This window comes from Podarcis bocagei, assembly GCF_964188305.1.
Source record: "Podarcis bocagei genome assembly, chromosome: 15".
Classification (NCBI taxonomy): Eukaryota; Metazoa; Chordata; class Lepidosauria; order Squamata; family Lacertidae; genus Podarcis; species Podarcis bocagei.
This window is the reverse complement of record NC_138141.1, coordinates 23,831,409-23,848,138: the sequence shown is the minus strand read 5'-3', so window position 1 is coordinate 23,848,138 and position 16,730 is coordinate 23,831,409. Positions and strand designations below refer to the sequence as shown.

The window sequence follows — 16,730 nt, the reverse complement described above, 5'->3', positions numbered from 1 at the left end:
AACTTGGGACTTTCATTATATTAAGTGCACATCTGGATTCATCTGTCAGCCTCATTCACAGATGCATGTTCATCAACTGGTGATCATAGCAGTGGGTGATGATTTGCTCAGTTGTAACACCAAACTATGGTTTGGCCTTACATGCATGAGTAGAGCCTTGTGCTTGTGCTTTCCTGCTTCCTTCTCCATCTTTGCCATTGTGTCTGAACACAGCAAACTATGGTTTATTCAAAGTACAGTTTGCCCTCAAACCAGGATCTCAATCAAGGAAATAAATAAGGTTTTGTATCCTGGTTTAAGGGCAGGCCATGGTTTGCTGAGAACCCAACAGTAAGTGAAGAAGTTGTGTCATGCAATGGAAGAAAGAAACAGCTGAACACGAGGCTCTGTTCGCACACACAATGCCAAACCATAGTATGGTGTTACATTTGAGTGAATCAAGAATTGTAGGGTGGAAATAGTTCACAATCAATTGAGAGCTATCAATGGCTGAATAATCAAGTGGCATACATACATGTGTGAGCCTGCCCTTAGCCGAACACAATTCCTGAACTATCGTTAACTGTGGGAAAAGGTTGCTGTTTATTCACCATTCATCCCAATTTGTATGTCCAAAGTTTGCAGGTAGGTTAGACAACACTGGTTATCTACTGAGTTTTCATTCCGATTCATTTGTGGGCAGGTTAGATGACATTGTATCAAGAAATTGTTTATGCCCTACTTTCTAGTGCATTTTCTCGACACTTTCCTTATCACGTAAAGTCCAATTTTGGGAGGAAGCAGCCAGGCTTGTTGCACAAGAGAATCAGCTTTAATTTGACAACTTTAATTTGCTAGTATGTGACTGAATCCCACCTGTAAATACAGTGGTACCTCGGGTTAAGTACTTAATTCATTCTGGAGGTCCGTTCTTAACCTGAAACTGTTCTTAACCTGAAGCACCACTTTAGCTAATGGGGCCTCCTGCTGACGCCTGGCTGCCAGAGCACGATTTCTGTCCTCATCCTGAAGCAAAGTTCTTAACCCAAGGTACTATTTCTGGGTTAGTGGAGTCTGTAACCTGAAGTGTATGTAACCCGAGGTACCACTGTAGTGACAGTCTGGAATAAAAGCATTGACACTTGCCTTTCCACCTAATCAGCCTTTTTCTTAGGAACTGGGCATGGGGGAAGGAATAGTAGAATCGTAGAGTTGGAAGGGACCATGAGGGTGCAGGGAACGTACCATTGAGTAGTGCCAGAAAACAGCACTGCTTCCAACAGACAAGGACAAATGAATGAAAGGAGACTTTAGATCACTTCCGTGTAAGTCGGCCAAAGCACTGCAAGGTCAGCAAGCTTTCCAGTGCTGCTTGCCTTCCTCCCCTTCTGTTTTTACACACAACCTGACTTGAGGGCTTAATTCTGGCCGCCCAAAAAGGGGTGTGAAAAATTGCAAACCAATACTACTCGCTGACACCTTTATCGCTCATAAAAGCAAGGAAATTCAAAGTTACAGTTTCCACAGCAACCTCGCTTCGCTCCTCGTTCCAAACAGAGCTCAACAAATATCCTGTTGACCACCGATGTGTACTTTTGCAGAGGAGCACGCATTACATTCCACCCCTCTTGTTATTAGATTTATAGAATAATTGAGCGCATGAGCTTGCTTCTCAGTTGATAAGGGGCTGCAGTAGCCACATTGTAAAAGAAAGTAACTGCTAGAAAGTGGAGAGGCAAAGCTGGCTACGCGAGCCATTATTCATGGCAGCCATCCTGCCGTCCGAACCGGCAATGCAACAGACCTTGCGAAAGGGTTGCAATTATGACTTTGAAAGAAAAGGTAAAGGGTGCTTTTGAACATCAAAATAATTCCATAACAAATTATCTATACCCTTCAACATTTCACGGGAAACATGTAGGGTTGCTTGAGTAGTTCAGTTTCTAGGAATTTGGATACAAAGTGATTGGATCTGCACCTTTTAGGTTGCATTCACATAGTGATTTATTCCATTTCCCCCAGAATTACCCTGCCTCTTAATTTTTGTATTATATATGGGCTTTCAAGTGACATAATAGTCGCTTTTGGAAAACTGAAGGAACGTAACGTGTTTAGCACTCACTTCCATGTTATTTGATTCAGAAAAAAAGTCAATTTGCAGACCCTTTGCGCTGGAAAATCACAGGAACAGAGTGAGGAAATCTGGGGTGATATACAGGCATACAGTTCTTCCTTGTTCTTTTCATGGGGGAATCATGGAGGAGCAGAAGGCATGTGCAGAAAGGCTGGGGGAGTAGTGATGTTGTTCAATGACAATCATTGTTTTGCTGCAGCTCGCCCACTGGTGTGAATGAAATTTAGCACAGCGTGCCAGTATATCTGTCAAAAAGCCACAGTTCCATAATGCAACAGGTACTGCAGTGGGAAAGGAACATTAAAAATGAGCTAGAAATGCTAGCATAATAATCAGGAAAACTAAAATATTATTCCCCACATCTGAATGCGTCCTTAGACTAATGTGTGGATCAGAATGTAATTATCCTGATGTTGGAATCTCTTTTCTTGTAACTTGGACCCGAAATGATGGATTCAAGTTAGAAGAAGTGAGATTCTGATGAAACATCTGCAAGAACTTTCTGGTGGTAAGAGCTGTTTGACAGCGGAGCAGACTCCTACAAGAGGTGCTGATCTCTCCTTCTTTGGAGGTTTTTGAGTAGAGGTTGGGTGGCCATCTGTCAGAGATGCTTCAGTTGACATTCCTGCATTGCAGGAGCTTAGACTAGAGATGACCCCCAGGGTTTCTTTATGACTCTACAATTCTATGATTATATGTGATATATGGAAGTGAGAGCTGGACCATAAAGAAGGCTGAAGAATTGATGCTTTTGAATTATGGTGCTGGAGGAGACTCTTGAGAGTCCCATGGACTGCAAGAAGATCAAACCTCTCCATTCTTAAGGAAATCAGCCCTGAGTGCTCACTAGAAGGACAGATCGTGAAGCTGAGGCGCCAATACTTTGGCCACCTCATGAGAAGAGAAGACTCCCTGGAAAAGACCCTGATGTTGGGAAAGATGGAGGGCACAAGGAGAAGGGGACGACAGAGGACGAGATGGTTGGACAGTGTTCTCTAAGCTACCAGCATGAGTTTGACCAAACTGTGGGAGGCAGTGGAAGACAGAAGTGCCTGGCGTGCTCTGGTCCATGGGGTCACAAAGAGTCGGACACGACTGAATGACTAAACAACAACAACATGATCTTTCAAGTTTTGTGGTTCTCCAGAATTTCAATTCTTCAATGCAGGGCTTGAGTCCTCATGCAAATCATGTGCTCTTATCACACGACAGACTGCCAATGAACATACATTTCTAAGCATGTGCACTAGATGCAAGAAGAACCTGCTTCTGACCTAGAGATGTAACTTGAGTTGGAAGCTCAGCTCTGAAGACTGGCAACAACTCTAGCAACTCACACTGCCAAAATCTTTACAAGGCATCAGCAAACAGCAAAAATAGAGACAAATAGGGATAGTGATTTATCAGGACTAGTATTAAAAAACGAGGGCTGTCACAAGCTGGAACTATGGGCATCACTGAAATGCTACACATTTATTCATTATCCCCAAAACAAAACAAGAAGGCTCCATTCTGGTTTCTGATTGTGCTCCTGTCTCACCAATTTATTATTTCAGATCAGTGAATTCAAAGCATAAAAATCTCTTTTCTCCTGAATTTATATCTTTCTGAATTTATAAAAACTAGGAGTAAATCCTTGGGATTCAGTAGTCACACTGGCATAAGCAACAGGGAAGGATCTCCCTCTCGGTTCATGCAAATGAGGTCATCAAATTAAAGTTTAATTTTGCAGTATTCCCCCGCACCCCACCATGCAAAAGCAAGTCTGGAAGCTCAGCCTCATTACAGGGAATTTGTCATTCCATTGTGTGGATTAAACTGATTAATATTACATAACGCACAGAACTATGCCACTAAATGCACCAGCGTTGTTCATTATTTCAGGATCACGCTGTAAGGTAATGGAGAAGGAGACCGAAAGCTGACAGCAATGCAAACTAGCATAGCAGAGAGAGAGAGAGAGAGAGAGAGAGAGAGAGAGAGAGACGGCTGCCTGCAGCACCCGCAAATTATCTATGAGGAAATTTCACCCTTCTGAAGGAGCGCGAGCGAGTTCCCAAGGGCATTGTGTTTACATCCCCCAAAATCAAGCTATTAAGGCAGAGACATTGTCAGACGCAACGACGGCAGATAGAGAGCATTCCATCTCCATCCTCTGGTTTCTTCTCATTTGGAAACCATTTACAATCCAATCCCACAGGCAGCTTAGGGTAGAAAAACACCATAATTTGCAGTGTGCGATTTCAAATTCTACAGCTGGTTTTTATTTTTTTTATTTTTTGTCATTGTTGCTGCTGCTTGGAAGAATATAGATGAGGAGGGCTCCTTGAAGAAACCCTCGTTTTTATGCAACGCTTATGACAGCATGGAAGCATCAGAGCCCTCGTTAAAACAGAGAGGTCCTCCCCCCCCTTCCTCCTTAAAGCAACATGAACCATGAAAGCTGTGCTTCAGATTTGCTGGCACATGTTTTAAAAATGAATCTTGATGAATGCAAAGGAGCTTTTGAGCAGGATCCCGCTTCATTCTGATATCCCCTTTGGATATTTTAAGCCTGATCCTCATGGAAAATTCATCCAAGTCACAGAAAGAATATAATACATATATGCATTTTTAATTGTTTTTTTAAAAACAACAACCATGCAAGCAAACACTCATAATTTCAATTTAAAAGTAGTTTGAACTTCTAAGATGAGTTTTGCCTTTAAAAGGGAGCTTATCTGAGTCCACCAAAACATAGACGATGCCAGGCAAGGTAAAAAGAAAGCGATAAACTTGCTCCCCATTCAGATAAGTAGCATCCCCACCACCACCACATTGGCAGATCCCTGGGGGTATTTGATAATCCTGACCCTGGGGTTATTTGAAGGAAAGACACTTTGCAGGGTGCTTTTCTCCACCATCAGTCAATATTTTCAAAAAGAGCCGATCCCTATTGCTCGCTTTCATCAGATACAGAACTAGGGTAGGGAATAGCACTCTTAAGCCCATCGAAATCAATACAACATACTTCAAAGAAAATATTTGGAGGATAAGAAAGTTAATGTGAAACATGCCACTATTCCTAAATCTTAACCTGAGAACATAAAGAAGAGCCTGCTGGTTGAGTCCAATGGCCCATCTGGTTCAGCGTGCTGTTCTCATAGGGGCCAACCAGATCTGCCTGTGGGAAACATGCAAGGGGTGCCAACTTGAACAAAATATTGTGGAGAGCCCAAATAAACCCTGCCCTGCATAATCGATCACATGACACAATGCACAGGCCCCATTTGAATGGCAAAGTCCATCAGCGTTGGGGGCCCCAGACCCCTCAAATATTTTATTGGGGGGCTGTAGACTCCTCGGCCTCTAAGAGTTGGCTCCTGTGCTTCCAACTGTGAAGGCAGATCATAGCCAACGTGACTAGAAGCCTCCTTATATTCTTATGACTAAGAAGATGCTCACAAAACAATTGAGAAGCCCTGGGAGCCGCCATTTTGGAATTGGTGCCTTACCTCGTAATATTTGCCGTCAGAATAGCAGCCACAGTTGTGAGGTAGGATGCAGCTCTTGCCGTTGAGGACGTAGCCTGCATCACACTGGCATCCTTCGACGCAATAATGGTTGCAGTCACTTTTCAGCCGGATGGCAGCGCAGCGGGGCTGGCACACACTCACACAACTCTCATAGTGACTGTTGGGAGGGCAGCTGACCGCTGGGAAAAAAAGAGGAAAAGCTTCTTAACACGGCAACACACCCCTGCCTGATGGTCAAACTTCAATGTTCCCCTCTTGCCTTTGGGAGCGCATGCACACCAGAAGGCCCAGTATGACCAAGGGCCGGAGAAGAAGAAGAAGAAGAAGAATAATTTGGATTTGTTATCCCGCTTTATCACTACCCAAAGGAGTCTCAAAGTGGCTAACATTCTCCTTTCCCTTCCTCCCCCACAACAAACACTCTGTGAGGTGAGTGGGGCTGAGAGACTTCAGAGAAGTGTGACTGGCCCAAGGTCACCCAGCAGCTGCATGTGGAGGAGCGGAGACGTGAACTCGGTTCCCCAGATTACGTGATTACCGCTCTTAACCACTACACCACACTGGCTCTTTGTAATTCCCAGAGATGCATTGCCTCTGTCCTTGAAACCAAGTGGGAGAAGCAGTGCCCCCCCTTGCTCAGCACTATTGCCCCCAACAAGGAACCTGAAATATGGGGGGAAATTGCCACCATCTTCCTCATTCTCCCTCTAAAATTCAGTGCTGCAGTTGCCACCAAGGAATAGACTAAGCCAAAAGGACTGCTTCCTTTTCTCCCTCTCCAACTGATGAAGACAATACTTATTGAGAGACAGGAAAAGGGGAGGAGATCTACGTGGCACGTTGGCTCCAGACACTTTACGGTCAAACGACAAGAAAGAGACGCAAGCATAGCCTGATATCAGGCACAGATGAGTTGAGCAAAGGTAAGCCACTATTATTGTTGTTGTTGTTGTTGTTGTTGTTGTTGTTGTTGTTGTTGTTGTTGTTGTTGTTGTTGTTGTTATTATTATTAGGTGGACCCCTGTGAGAACAGAGAGTTGGCCTGGGTAGGCTTTTTGTCTGACCTTCTGTACTGAGGAGAGGCGGTCCTACCATGGAGAAGCCACCTAATACCTAGATGGGAACTGTAATGAAGAAGGCTCTATTCTGAACACAAGAAAATCTGGAGATCTGAAGAGAGACAGTATATTATTCAGAGTTCTGAAACCAGCAGCAGCGAAGGAAAAGCACCTGGTGTGGGGTGTCGGTGGGGCGAACCGCCCACAGGGGTGGGGCAAACTGCCAGCAGCGCATTCGCAGCTCTGCTACGTACAGTGCATGCATAGCACCGCTACGTACGATGCATGCACAGTGGCACCGATACCTCCAGCACCACTTGAGCGCCATTGGTGGTATCCTCTGTTTGCGGCTGCAGCAGTGGCAGGGGGATCCTCTGCTCATGGTGGTGGCGGGATCCTCCACTCGTAGCTGCAGAGGTGGGAGCGCGCTCCTCCGCTCACGGCGGAGGGATTCTCCAGATCCTCCACACGCGGCTGTGGCAGTGCGATGACAGTGGCTCGTGCTGCCAGCCTGGGGCGGCGGGGCGAGCCCCCCACAGGGTGCCTTCTTGTCACCCCTCCGAGAGATGGTACCCGGGGCACACCGCCTCCCCACCCCTTCCTCTGCCACTGGAAACCAGTACAACAGAGACACCAAGGCTGACAATGTGCAAACACCTTTCTTCAGCTCCACCGACCAACACAGGAGTCAGCAAATGGCAGTCTTGAGGCCAGATCAAGTCCTTTGAGGCCGCAGTTTGCTTCCTCTGCTATTGTCAACCTGACACAAAAAGGTGGGTAACAGCAGGCCGTGGGGAGAGGAGGTTAGACACCTGGCTGTCCCCCCACTCCAGGTTGAAAAGCAAAACCAGTTCCTTATAGCCTCTGACCTAAGTGGGTTGGGGTTATTTTTTTGGTAGTGCATCAAAACTTTGATCAGAAATGACAGGAGGATTAAAAGTGTGTGTGTGTGTGTGTGTGTGTGTGTGTGTGTGTGTGTGCGCGCGCACCAGATACAACCAAAGTGGAGGCTGGTCCATTAGAGTGTATGGCACACTACCCTACCAGCTTTAGTCTGCCCTCCACCAGCTCCGACCTGCCTGATTTCCTACTTACATCCAGTTCAGGTGTTGACGCTGATGGGCAGCTGCCTCCCGCTTGAAAATTGCTTCCACAGGAGGCATTGATGGCCATCAGCTTGGAAGAGGATTAGACAAATTCACAGAGGAGAAAGCGATACATGGCTACTAGCCATGACGGCTATGCTCTGCCTCCATATTCAGAGGCAGTACTGCTTTTGAGTGCAAATTGCTGGAAACCACAGGAGGAGCAAGTGCTCTTGTGCCTAGGTCCTGCATGAGGGTTTCCATGTGGCATCTGGGTGGCCTCTATGAGAACAGGATGCTGGACTAGATGGGCCGTTGGCCTAATCCGGCAGGCTTTGCCCATGAAATGAAATGAATAACGATCTAGCCTTGGTGCTCTCCTTGAAGAACTCAGAAAGAAGGATGGGGATGAAACTAGAATAAGTTGGTTGTGCCTGCCAGTCGCTCTGGCGCCACCTACTGTTGACCTCCCTGCTCTTCTAGAGCACCTTTCTGTGCCTCTGAAAAACAACTGTATCCACCCTATGAGAGTCTGAAAAGCCAAGCTACTACAAACATTCAAAAGATGAAAGGGCAGAATGGAGAACATCCACAAGTCCTCTGCTTCTCCTCCTCTCCCCATCTAACAGCTGCATTCAGGTCCTTGAATTTCAGGCGCAGAGCTGATTTAGGCCATCAATTTGTGAATAGAAAATGATCCAAATTTAATTTTTAAATCTTATTAGTGATGAAAATGACTTTTCAATTGATTTGCCAAACGGTCTGCCTGCCGGAGTAGCTTTGCATCTTCATTTATCAGGAGCGTAATTGAACGGTACATTGTAATCCTATTGACCACAGAGACAAGCCTCCTTAGAACAAATACGTACTCTTTTGCTCGCATGTATAAACTAATAACATTTGCATTTGACAAATGAAGAACAACTGCCACTGGGACTAGAGATTTAACCTACATCTTCCCAGAACGGGGTTTGGATGTGCAAGAAAAATACCTTTGCTTGTTTAACAGTTCTTCCCTTCTAACTGGGGAGGGGGTACCAGACTCCCCTTCCACCTTGGTGAAGGCACAGGACACCTGGTACATTGGCAGGGGACAATCTGGTAGAATGCCGTAGCTGACTGTCCTTCCTTATGTAGGTTTGTATTCAGTGATGAGGTTGCAGTGGGTTTAAAATTCATTACTATTTCTGCAGTAGGGTCCCTGTCTCCAACATCCTAGAGCCACACAGTCAACATGAAAAGAGAGCTTTTTAGCCACGGGATGCTCCAAAGCAAAGCATTTAAGAACTCTGAAAACACAAGGTGCTTCAGTTTTAAGAGAATGGTGCGGAGCACTCCAAATTGTTTGCCTATGTGCGTGCACAGAAAATACGTCTGGCTGAAAGGCAACACAGAGATATCTGCATTGATCATTGCAATGCATCTCAAATGATTATTATTGTATAATCTTAGATGGTTGTGTAATCTTAGGAGGAGTGTGGCTGTGACTATTACTAAGGGACCCACCACTTTTTAATTTGCTACTGAACTGCTGGTTGTAGCCAACTAATTTCTGCTGAGAGCAGACCCACCAAAATTAATGATCCTACATTAGTCATGTCTAGTAACTTCAGTGGGCCTACTCTGTAGCACAACAGGTTGGAAACAAGCAGGTCTTGTCCGGACAAGTTTAGCATTTCTCATTACAATTAGGCAGACTGTGCTTGGCTCAGTCCAGTGAGCCACATCTGTCTCCCTCTGTTCCAAGATCCCCCAGAAGCTTACCTTGGAACAGTGAATGGCAGAGGTGCTGGTTTTTGGTGCTCCCAGATCCCAGTGATATGTCTTTTCCTGTTAAGGACCACAAACAAGACCCAGCATTCCTGGCAAAGACAATGGCACTCTGCATGCAACTCACACTGAGAAGGCTGTTTCTCCCCCCTGCTACAAGTAAAGTTTCTAGGCCTCGGAGCAAGGACTACAGTGATAGCAAGTGCTTTGTAAATGTTGGATTGGAATACTCACAAAGCCCCAGTTCTTTTTGGATGAGTCAAATGCATTTATTATTTAGACAGTGCTTCAAAAGCAAAGTGAGTGTATGAAGCTACACATCTGACCAGTGGCATAGCATGGGGGGCTAGGGAGGCCGTTGCCCCAGGTGCATTTTTTTGAGGGGGTGCAATCAGGAGTGACCTATTTCAGCCTGCAGGGCCAGATGCAAAACTGAATGGAGCAATTAACATATTTTTGTTTTTTTACCTTTGTACAGCAGACCTGTTACTAAATACCCCCCTCTCTATCCTCCAATGAATATCCAATGAAGCACATGTTAGTATCATTTATTTATTTGTTTGCTTGCTTTCCTTCTAATTTTATAACTTTCAGCATCATCACATTTTCATTATTATTTGTCGCTATTGCTTATTAAATTTATGTCCCACTCTTCCTTCCAAAATAGCCCAGGGGCAACAAACACACAAATGGTTAAACATCAAAAAACAATTGTGATACAGGTGCAGACTGTATTATCAGAATTCAAGGACACGCTGCAGCCAGGCAAAAATACTCAAGGTTCTGCAAAGCAGAAGCAGTAGGATACCTGGCTGGGGAGAGGCTGTGGCCTGGGAAGATCCCTGAGGGCCAGACAGAGACTTGGAGGGCTGGACATGGCTCCAAGGCCTGAGGTTTCCCCTCCCTGTGCTAGAGACTGAAACAGGCACCTTTTGCAATCACAGCTTATGGCCTCTCCCCTGTTGGTGAGCTAATTTCTGGGGCAAATTTGTCCCACATGGCACTCCAGACAATACAAGGACAACAGCTTCAACTTTTACAGCAGCCAGATCAAGGGCAGGCTGCTAGGAGATGCCACAGCAGGTTTGCAGCAATGAATCCAAGGAATTGCCAAAGTCAAAGTGAGCTTTTGTGCTGAGTGCTTAAATATCTGTCAGATTTAGGGAGCAACCCATAATTCATCCTCTTGTGGCTGCGTTTCCTTTATGAAGCCGGTGACATGAGAGATAATCTTCCGTGACTCTGGTACACATCTCTTTCATGTTGAGGCATTTGTTGAGCTATTCTTTTCCGCTGTCTCCTCTTATCTGTGTCATTTTTATCCAATACTTTCCATTTTGTCATTAGGTGCCCTAATCGGAGTCTCTGCCTCTCTCTGGGAAACCTTGGCACAGAGAAGCTCTTCTTTCTTTCTTTCTTTCTTTCTTTCTTTCTTTCTTTCTTTCTTTCTTTCTTTCTTCCCTTTCCTAGCAATTCACTCACTGTCTCCTTCCTGCAAACCTCAGCATCATGAAACTGTTGTCCATCTTTGATACAAGCCGAGCTCCGCTTCTGCGTACCTCAGAGGGTCTCGCAAAGATTAAAAACAACAACAACCACAACAACATGCTCTCCACTTAAAGAGCAATCATTAAATGAGGCAAAGAAAACTGAGAGGGAGGTCAGAGGCAGAACTGAGGAGATTTCAGATGTCTCCCTGAGCAGTTAATAACACTGAATCTGCTGTTGCAAAGTGGACACAAAGTGACCTGGAACTGGGCAGAAGGATGGTTGCTACAGGCCAGCCATACTGATGAACTGTGGAACACTGCCAAACAGCTGACTCTTCAGCACCCAGGGCAAAAGCCTCGCCAGCCAGCTTTGTGCATTTAAAATAAGAATCCCCCTGCCAATGCTCAAGCTCACAGCCCTTGTGAAATCCGAGGCCTGAGAGGTGTCATTAGGGATGAGGGGAGATATTTGATTCAGCTCGCATTTAAAGGCAGACCTGCCCAGTTCAGCTTTTGCAGAGCGATATGTGAATCAAAGCACAGTCATCCTTTGACATTTGCATTTATCCAAACCTTGCCGTGCATGTCCCCAGCCTAGTAATATACACAAACATGCACCAGCTAGGAGGGTTAACTTAGCAAGGATAGAGGACAAAATTGTACGGCACTAGGGGAAACTGCTTTGTGAAAACAATAGGAAAATGTGCACTGAAATGTGGATGAATTTTCAAAAATGGATGTAGAAATGTGGGGAACTGAATTTATGTTTTTATATGTGTTGGAAGCTGCCCAGAGTGGCTGGGGCAACCCAGCCAGATGGGTGGGGTATAAATAATAAAATTATTATAATTATTATTAAGATGGGAAATATGAGAAATAGCAAGAACCCGAAATTGACAAATCCATCATTCCCTTTGCTTAAAGTGGGGACTCGACCCCTGTACAACACCAAGCTTCGGCCAGTGAGGAGGCGAGTGTCAGATAGACTAGCCAGGAAGCTTACCAACTAGAGCCTAGATTTTGACCCCCTATAAGAAGAAGAGTTTGGATTTGATATCCCGCTTTATCACTACCCGAAGAAGTCTCAAAGCGGCTAACATTCTCCTTTCCCATCCTCCCCCACAACAAACACTCTGTGAGGTGAGTGAGGCTGAGAGACTTCAGAGAAGTGTGACTAGCCCAAGGTCACCCAGCAGATGCATGTGGAGGGGTGGGGAAGCGAACCCAGTTCACCAGATTATGAGTCTACAGCTCTTAGCCACTACACCACACCACAGGCGCCGACTCCATGGGGCTTGAGGGGGCTCGAGCCCCCTCAAAAAAAAATTTGGGGGGGCTCAGCCCCCCCAATAATCTCAGGCGCCGGGGGCGGGGGCTCCTGCCTCGCTGCTTCGCAGCACCACCGCCACTGCCAAGGCACTGCCGGGGGGGATTTCCTTCCTCCTGGCGGTTTCAGCCCCCGCGAGAACAGGGGAATCCCGACTGGCCACACCTCCCAGCCAGCCAATCGGCTGGCTGGGGGGGCGTGGCTTGCCCTATTTAGGGCCGGAGCCACTTTATTTGCATATTCATGAGCTTATTTATTATTCATGAGCTTTCCCGGGCCCCCCCAATATTTTTTATAAGTCCGCGTCCCTGCACCACACTGGCTCTTCCATGTCAAGATTTCTGACTTGCCTGGCCAACAAGACTCTTCTCTGCTGTTGTTCCCAATGGCAAATCATTTCTCTCTCTGTTTTTACTGGCCCATCCCTTCCTTTTAGCATGAAGTGAGGAACCTCTTCCTCTTCAGATGTTGCTGGACTACAACTCTCTTCGTTGCTGACCATTGGCCGTGTAAGTTGGGACATCTCAAGGGCCATAGATTAGCAGGAGCTATGTCTAACAACACACAGCCAGCTATTTTTGAAGTTGTTAGAACAGGAAAGGAAATTAGACCTAAGTGTGGTGTTGAGACTCGAGATCTAGCCAATTGCTTACTAAGAACCAGGCCTGGTCCTAGTCAGGTTGCTTTTAGACATAGTAACATAAGAAGCTGCCTTATATCACGTCATACTGTTTCTCCCTACACTAGGGTGCTCTACTCTGATAGGCACTGGCTCTCCAGGACTTCAGACAGAGAATCATTCCCATCACCTGCTGACTTGGTCCTTTCAGCTGGAGCCAGTGCGGTTAGAGTGTCAGACTAGGACCTGGGAAACCAGGGTGCAAATTCCCTGTCAGCCATGAAGCTCAGTGAGTGACCTTGAGCCAGTCAGTGCCTCTCACCCTAAAATATCCCACAGGGTTGTTGTGAGATTAATTTAGGAGGAGCAGAACCAGGTACACCACCTTGAGCTCCTTGGAGAGAAAGGTGGGGTGTGAATGCAAGAAACAGATAATAAACTGGGACCTTCTGTGTGCAAAATGCGTGCTCTATCCCTGAGCTACAATCACCTCCCCAAACTTACTTTAAGAAGAAAGTACCCCCTTAAAAACAACAACAACCCAGAAATATCCCAGTTAAACATCAGTGGAGCTACTGGAGATGGAACAAAAGGACAGTTTTCATGAACAACGACAGAGATTAAAACAAGCTCAGCTCACAGCACAAGGTGAAGTTTCTCCAGCCGGTTACAGCAATCCCCTGGGTCTGGCAGGTGCTGGCGTAGTTCTGCAGCCAGCTGCAAGCGGTTTGCACTGCGCCACCATCGATGCAGGTGTCAAACAGGCAGTTCTTGTAGAAGAAGGTGGGGTTGACTTTGCTGTGGCACCTGGAGAAGACGCCGCTCTTGCTGGGGATCAGGCTGCACAGCTGCTGGGGCTTCCAGAAGCCTTCCACCTTACGGCAGGCAGGGCACCTGTCGCCACAACCAACCTGGCAAAAGGGGTCCCTCTTGGCCCAACTGTGGCCAAACTCATTGATGCTAGAGACGGCAAAGCCACCAGAGGTCTGGAGGTCGTCGTCAGGGTTGCTGTTGTATCGCCCACAGAGGCCGTACGTGTTGTTCTGCAGGCTCCGTGGGACGGTGACGGAGAGGAAGGTTTTCCAGTCATAGACAACCTTCAACCCAAAGTCGGTCTCCACGACAATGTGGAAACCAAAGGCAAAGATGTTCACTTTCCCTTGTCCAAGCTTCAAGGGCAGGTAAAGGCGCTCATTGTTGATCTGCAAAGAGATGCAGTGAAGTTAGCTAGACACTAAGGCAACTGCCGTCACACCATTCTCATTCTGCGTTTGTAAGCAAAGAACCATTTAATGTGGCAAGCGCCTTCCCTTCACTTCCCTTCCCTTCCCTTTTTGGCACCCACTAAAAACATTTTTGCTTAGGCTAGCCTCTCTAGATGCATAGAATGTTGACTTGTTTTAATCCAATGTTTAGCTTATCATTGATTTTAATCTCTTTTTTGAACATTCTAAATTGTTGTTTTTAAACTTTTTTCTTGTTTTTGTTTACTGATAACTTTATTTCCATAATACATTTTGTAAACCACTTTAAGATTTTACTACAATCAAGTGGTATATAAATCTTGCAAAATAAATAAATAACTAGCTTTGGGAGGTGGGTTTCAAAGAAAGATGCCTGATGCAGAAAACCCGGTCTTCACTCAAGTTGTGGAAATTGTTGTGTAGCTTTGGGCTAGTCACCATTTTTCTGTCCAACTTGCTCATGGGGTTGTCATCAAGTTAAAATATTGCTCTGAGCTCCTTGGAAGAAAGAGAATAGAACACCAGTGCCATGAAAAATTGCGTGAAAAGGGGCACATCTATCTAGCAGTTGAGAAGCACCACACACTAGTTTATAATAGTGAAACACACAGGCCACAATCCAGCTCAAAGTTGGGTTCACTGAAACCCATTGAAATCAAGGTGGAGTGTGCCTACAGATTCATAATAAACCCTCCAGGTCATCTGACAAATGGGGTGATTAGGGTGCACCAATATTTACAGTCTGCAACTGTAACAGTACACATGCCAAATATTTGGTCTGAGTAACCTCCACCCACTTTTGACTCACAAAAACCCAACAGATCATGTGTTCATGTACAGATGGAGAGGGAGCTATGGGCAGCCATCTCATGTGAGATGGTTCTGACCTCTTCTCAGCAAGAATCCACAAGGACTGGCAGCCGGGGTTTCAGCACCTTGGCCAGCTCCAAGCACACAACTTTCTGCAGTGAAAGTTGGGCCTTGATTGAGGCCTTATAAGAGCCTCCCTCTAGTTCACTCCTTCCAAAGCTCCACCCACCCTGCCTGGGGAGTGTGACCCCTTGAAGGGACAAGCCCTTGACCGGAGGGTGGGGGCTGCTTCTTCCTTCTGTGGCTTCTTGCCTAATCTGCTCCCTCATCCTTTGGGCAGCCTTGACTCCTTGGGGGAACCAGGCTGTCTGGTAGTTACCAGTTTAGGTTTGCAGGTTTGTGGCCGTCAGCCTCAGGTTTGGTATCTGGAACCTGGTTGTGTTCCTAAGCCAGCGGTATAGCAGCTCCAGACTGGTTATCGTTGGACTAAAACCTGGGACACCAAGGTTCAAATCTTCACTCGGCCCTAAAGCTCTCTGGGTAACCTTGGGCCAATCACTGCTCCTTAGCCTAGCCTACCTCCCAGGATTATTGGGGGATTAAATGTGAAGGGAGCAAACCATGTACACTACATTGAGTTCCTTGGAGGAAAATGTGGGATATAAGTTCAACCAATCAATTAGCCTTATCTATGATCTGAGGCCAAGGCCATGATAGGGACTTGTCTCTATGGAGACATTGTAATGTCCCATTACTGAGCAGTGCTGGCCCTACTGGTAGGCAAGCTGAATCAGTCCATCTTAGGCAGCAAATTCTGGATGCTGTTAGGGGGGAGAACGTTGCCAAATATTTATCTTATTGTTATCTTTTTACCATCACGTAGAGCAACATTTATATTTCCTGCCTCAGGCATGAAACAACTGTTTCCAGCTGACTCTGTGACTGAGAGTCACTGAATAGCCAACTTCATCCTGACCACGATGCTAAAAGAGGTTGAATTCAAATTTTCATTTCAGTCCTTTGGGATTCCTGTTTAACACTTCTGTGGATTCTCCGCTATTTAAAAGAGAACAAGCCAACAACATTCTGCTCCCGGGAGGACTGAGCCCAGACATGTAAAAACAGTGACAGAAGAGTTTCATCCATGACAGTGTTTTCCTCCTTCAACTGTGCAGGAAAAAAATAAATACACGAAGCTACCCTTCACAACCCAGTATGCAAAGGAAACAATATTTAACAGTGCATTAAAGCCCTATTGTTTTCCACAACACTTAAACATATCTAGCTCCTTCTGGTTTGCAGTCACTGCAAAGTTATATACTGAAAATAAAGGCCATCAATGACTACTAGGCATAACAACAAGGTTCTCTCTCCACTGTTGGAGGCAGTATGCCTCTGAATGCCATTTGAAGGGATCCATGATAGATTTACTATGAAAATGACAAAATTTAAGCTTCAGGGACACTAATCCCAGAGGGGCTCCAGAAGTGACTTTAATCCGCATTGCTTAAAAAATTGGGTCTGGTAGACCCAATTTCATCATTCTATGATGCATCATGCATGTATATAACATTTCTCTAATTTTCATCCCCCAAACTATACGCCATAGGAAATTTTGATTCACTTTATTTACTTTGACATCCAGTATAGCAATTTTAATCAAAATGTGAGATGTTTTAGTGTGTTTGTGTGTATGTGT

The 16,730-nt window shown here is 45.7% G+C and overlaps 2 protein-coding genes and 1 long non-coding RNA gene across 3 annotated transcripts in view; 2 read left to right on the top strand and 1 right to left on the bottom strand.

Moving 5' to 3' along the window:
• The window catches only part of LOC308574640 (uncharacterized protein), a 44,369-nt gene extending 38,942 nt beyond the window's left edge, over positions 1-5,427 (top strand). Inside the window, exon 10 of the mRNA XM_081172739.1 lies at positions 3,998-5,427. The gene's annotated coding sequence lies outside the window, so the exon portion shown is untranslated. The remainder of the gene's footprint in view (positions 1-3,997) is intronic.
• The window catches only part of LOC308574711, a 204,586-nt gene that overhangs the window by 120,557 nt on the left and 67,299 nt on the right, over positions 1-16,730 (top strand). The gene's annotated exons all lie outside the window — the stretch shown is intronic.
• The window catches only part of TECTA (tectorin alpha), an 83,523-nt gene that overhangs the window by 17,891 nt on the left and 48,902 nt on the right, over positions 1-16,730 (bottom strand). The window contains exons 11-12 of the mRNA XM_081172807.1: positions 13,618-14,179; positions 5,608-5,807 (exon numbers count right to left, since the gene is read on the bottom strand). Coding sequence (XP_081028933.1) covers positions 5,608-5,807; positions 13,618-14,179 — 762 coding nt within the window. The remainder of the gene's footprint in view (positions 1-5,607; positions 5,808-13,617; positions 14,180-16,730) is intronic.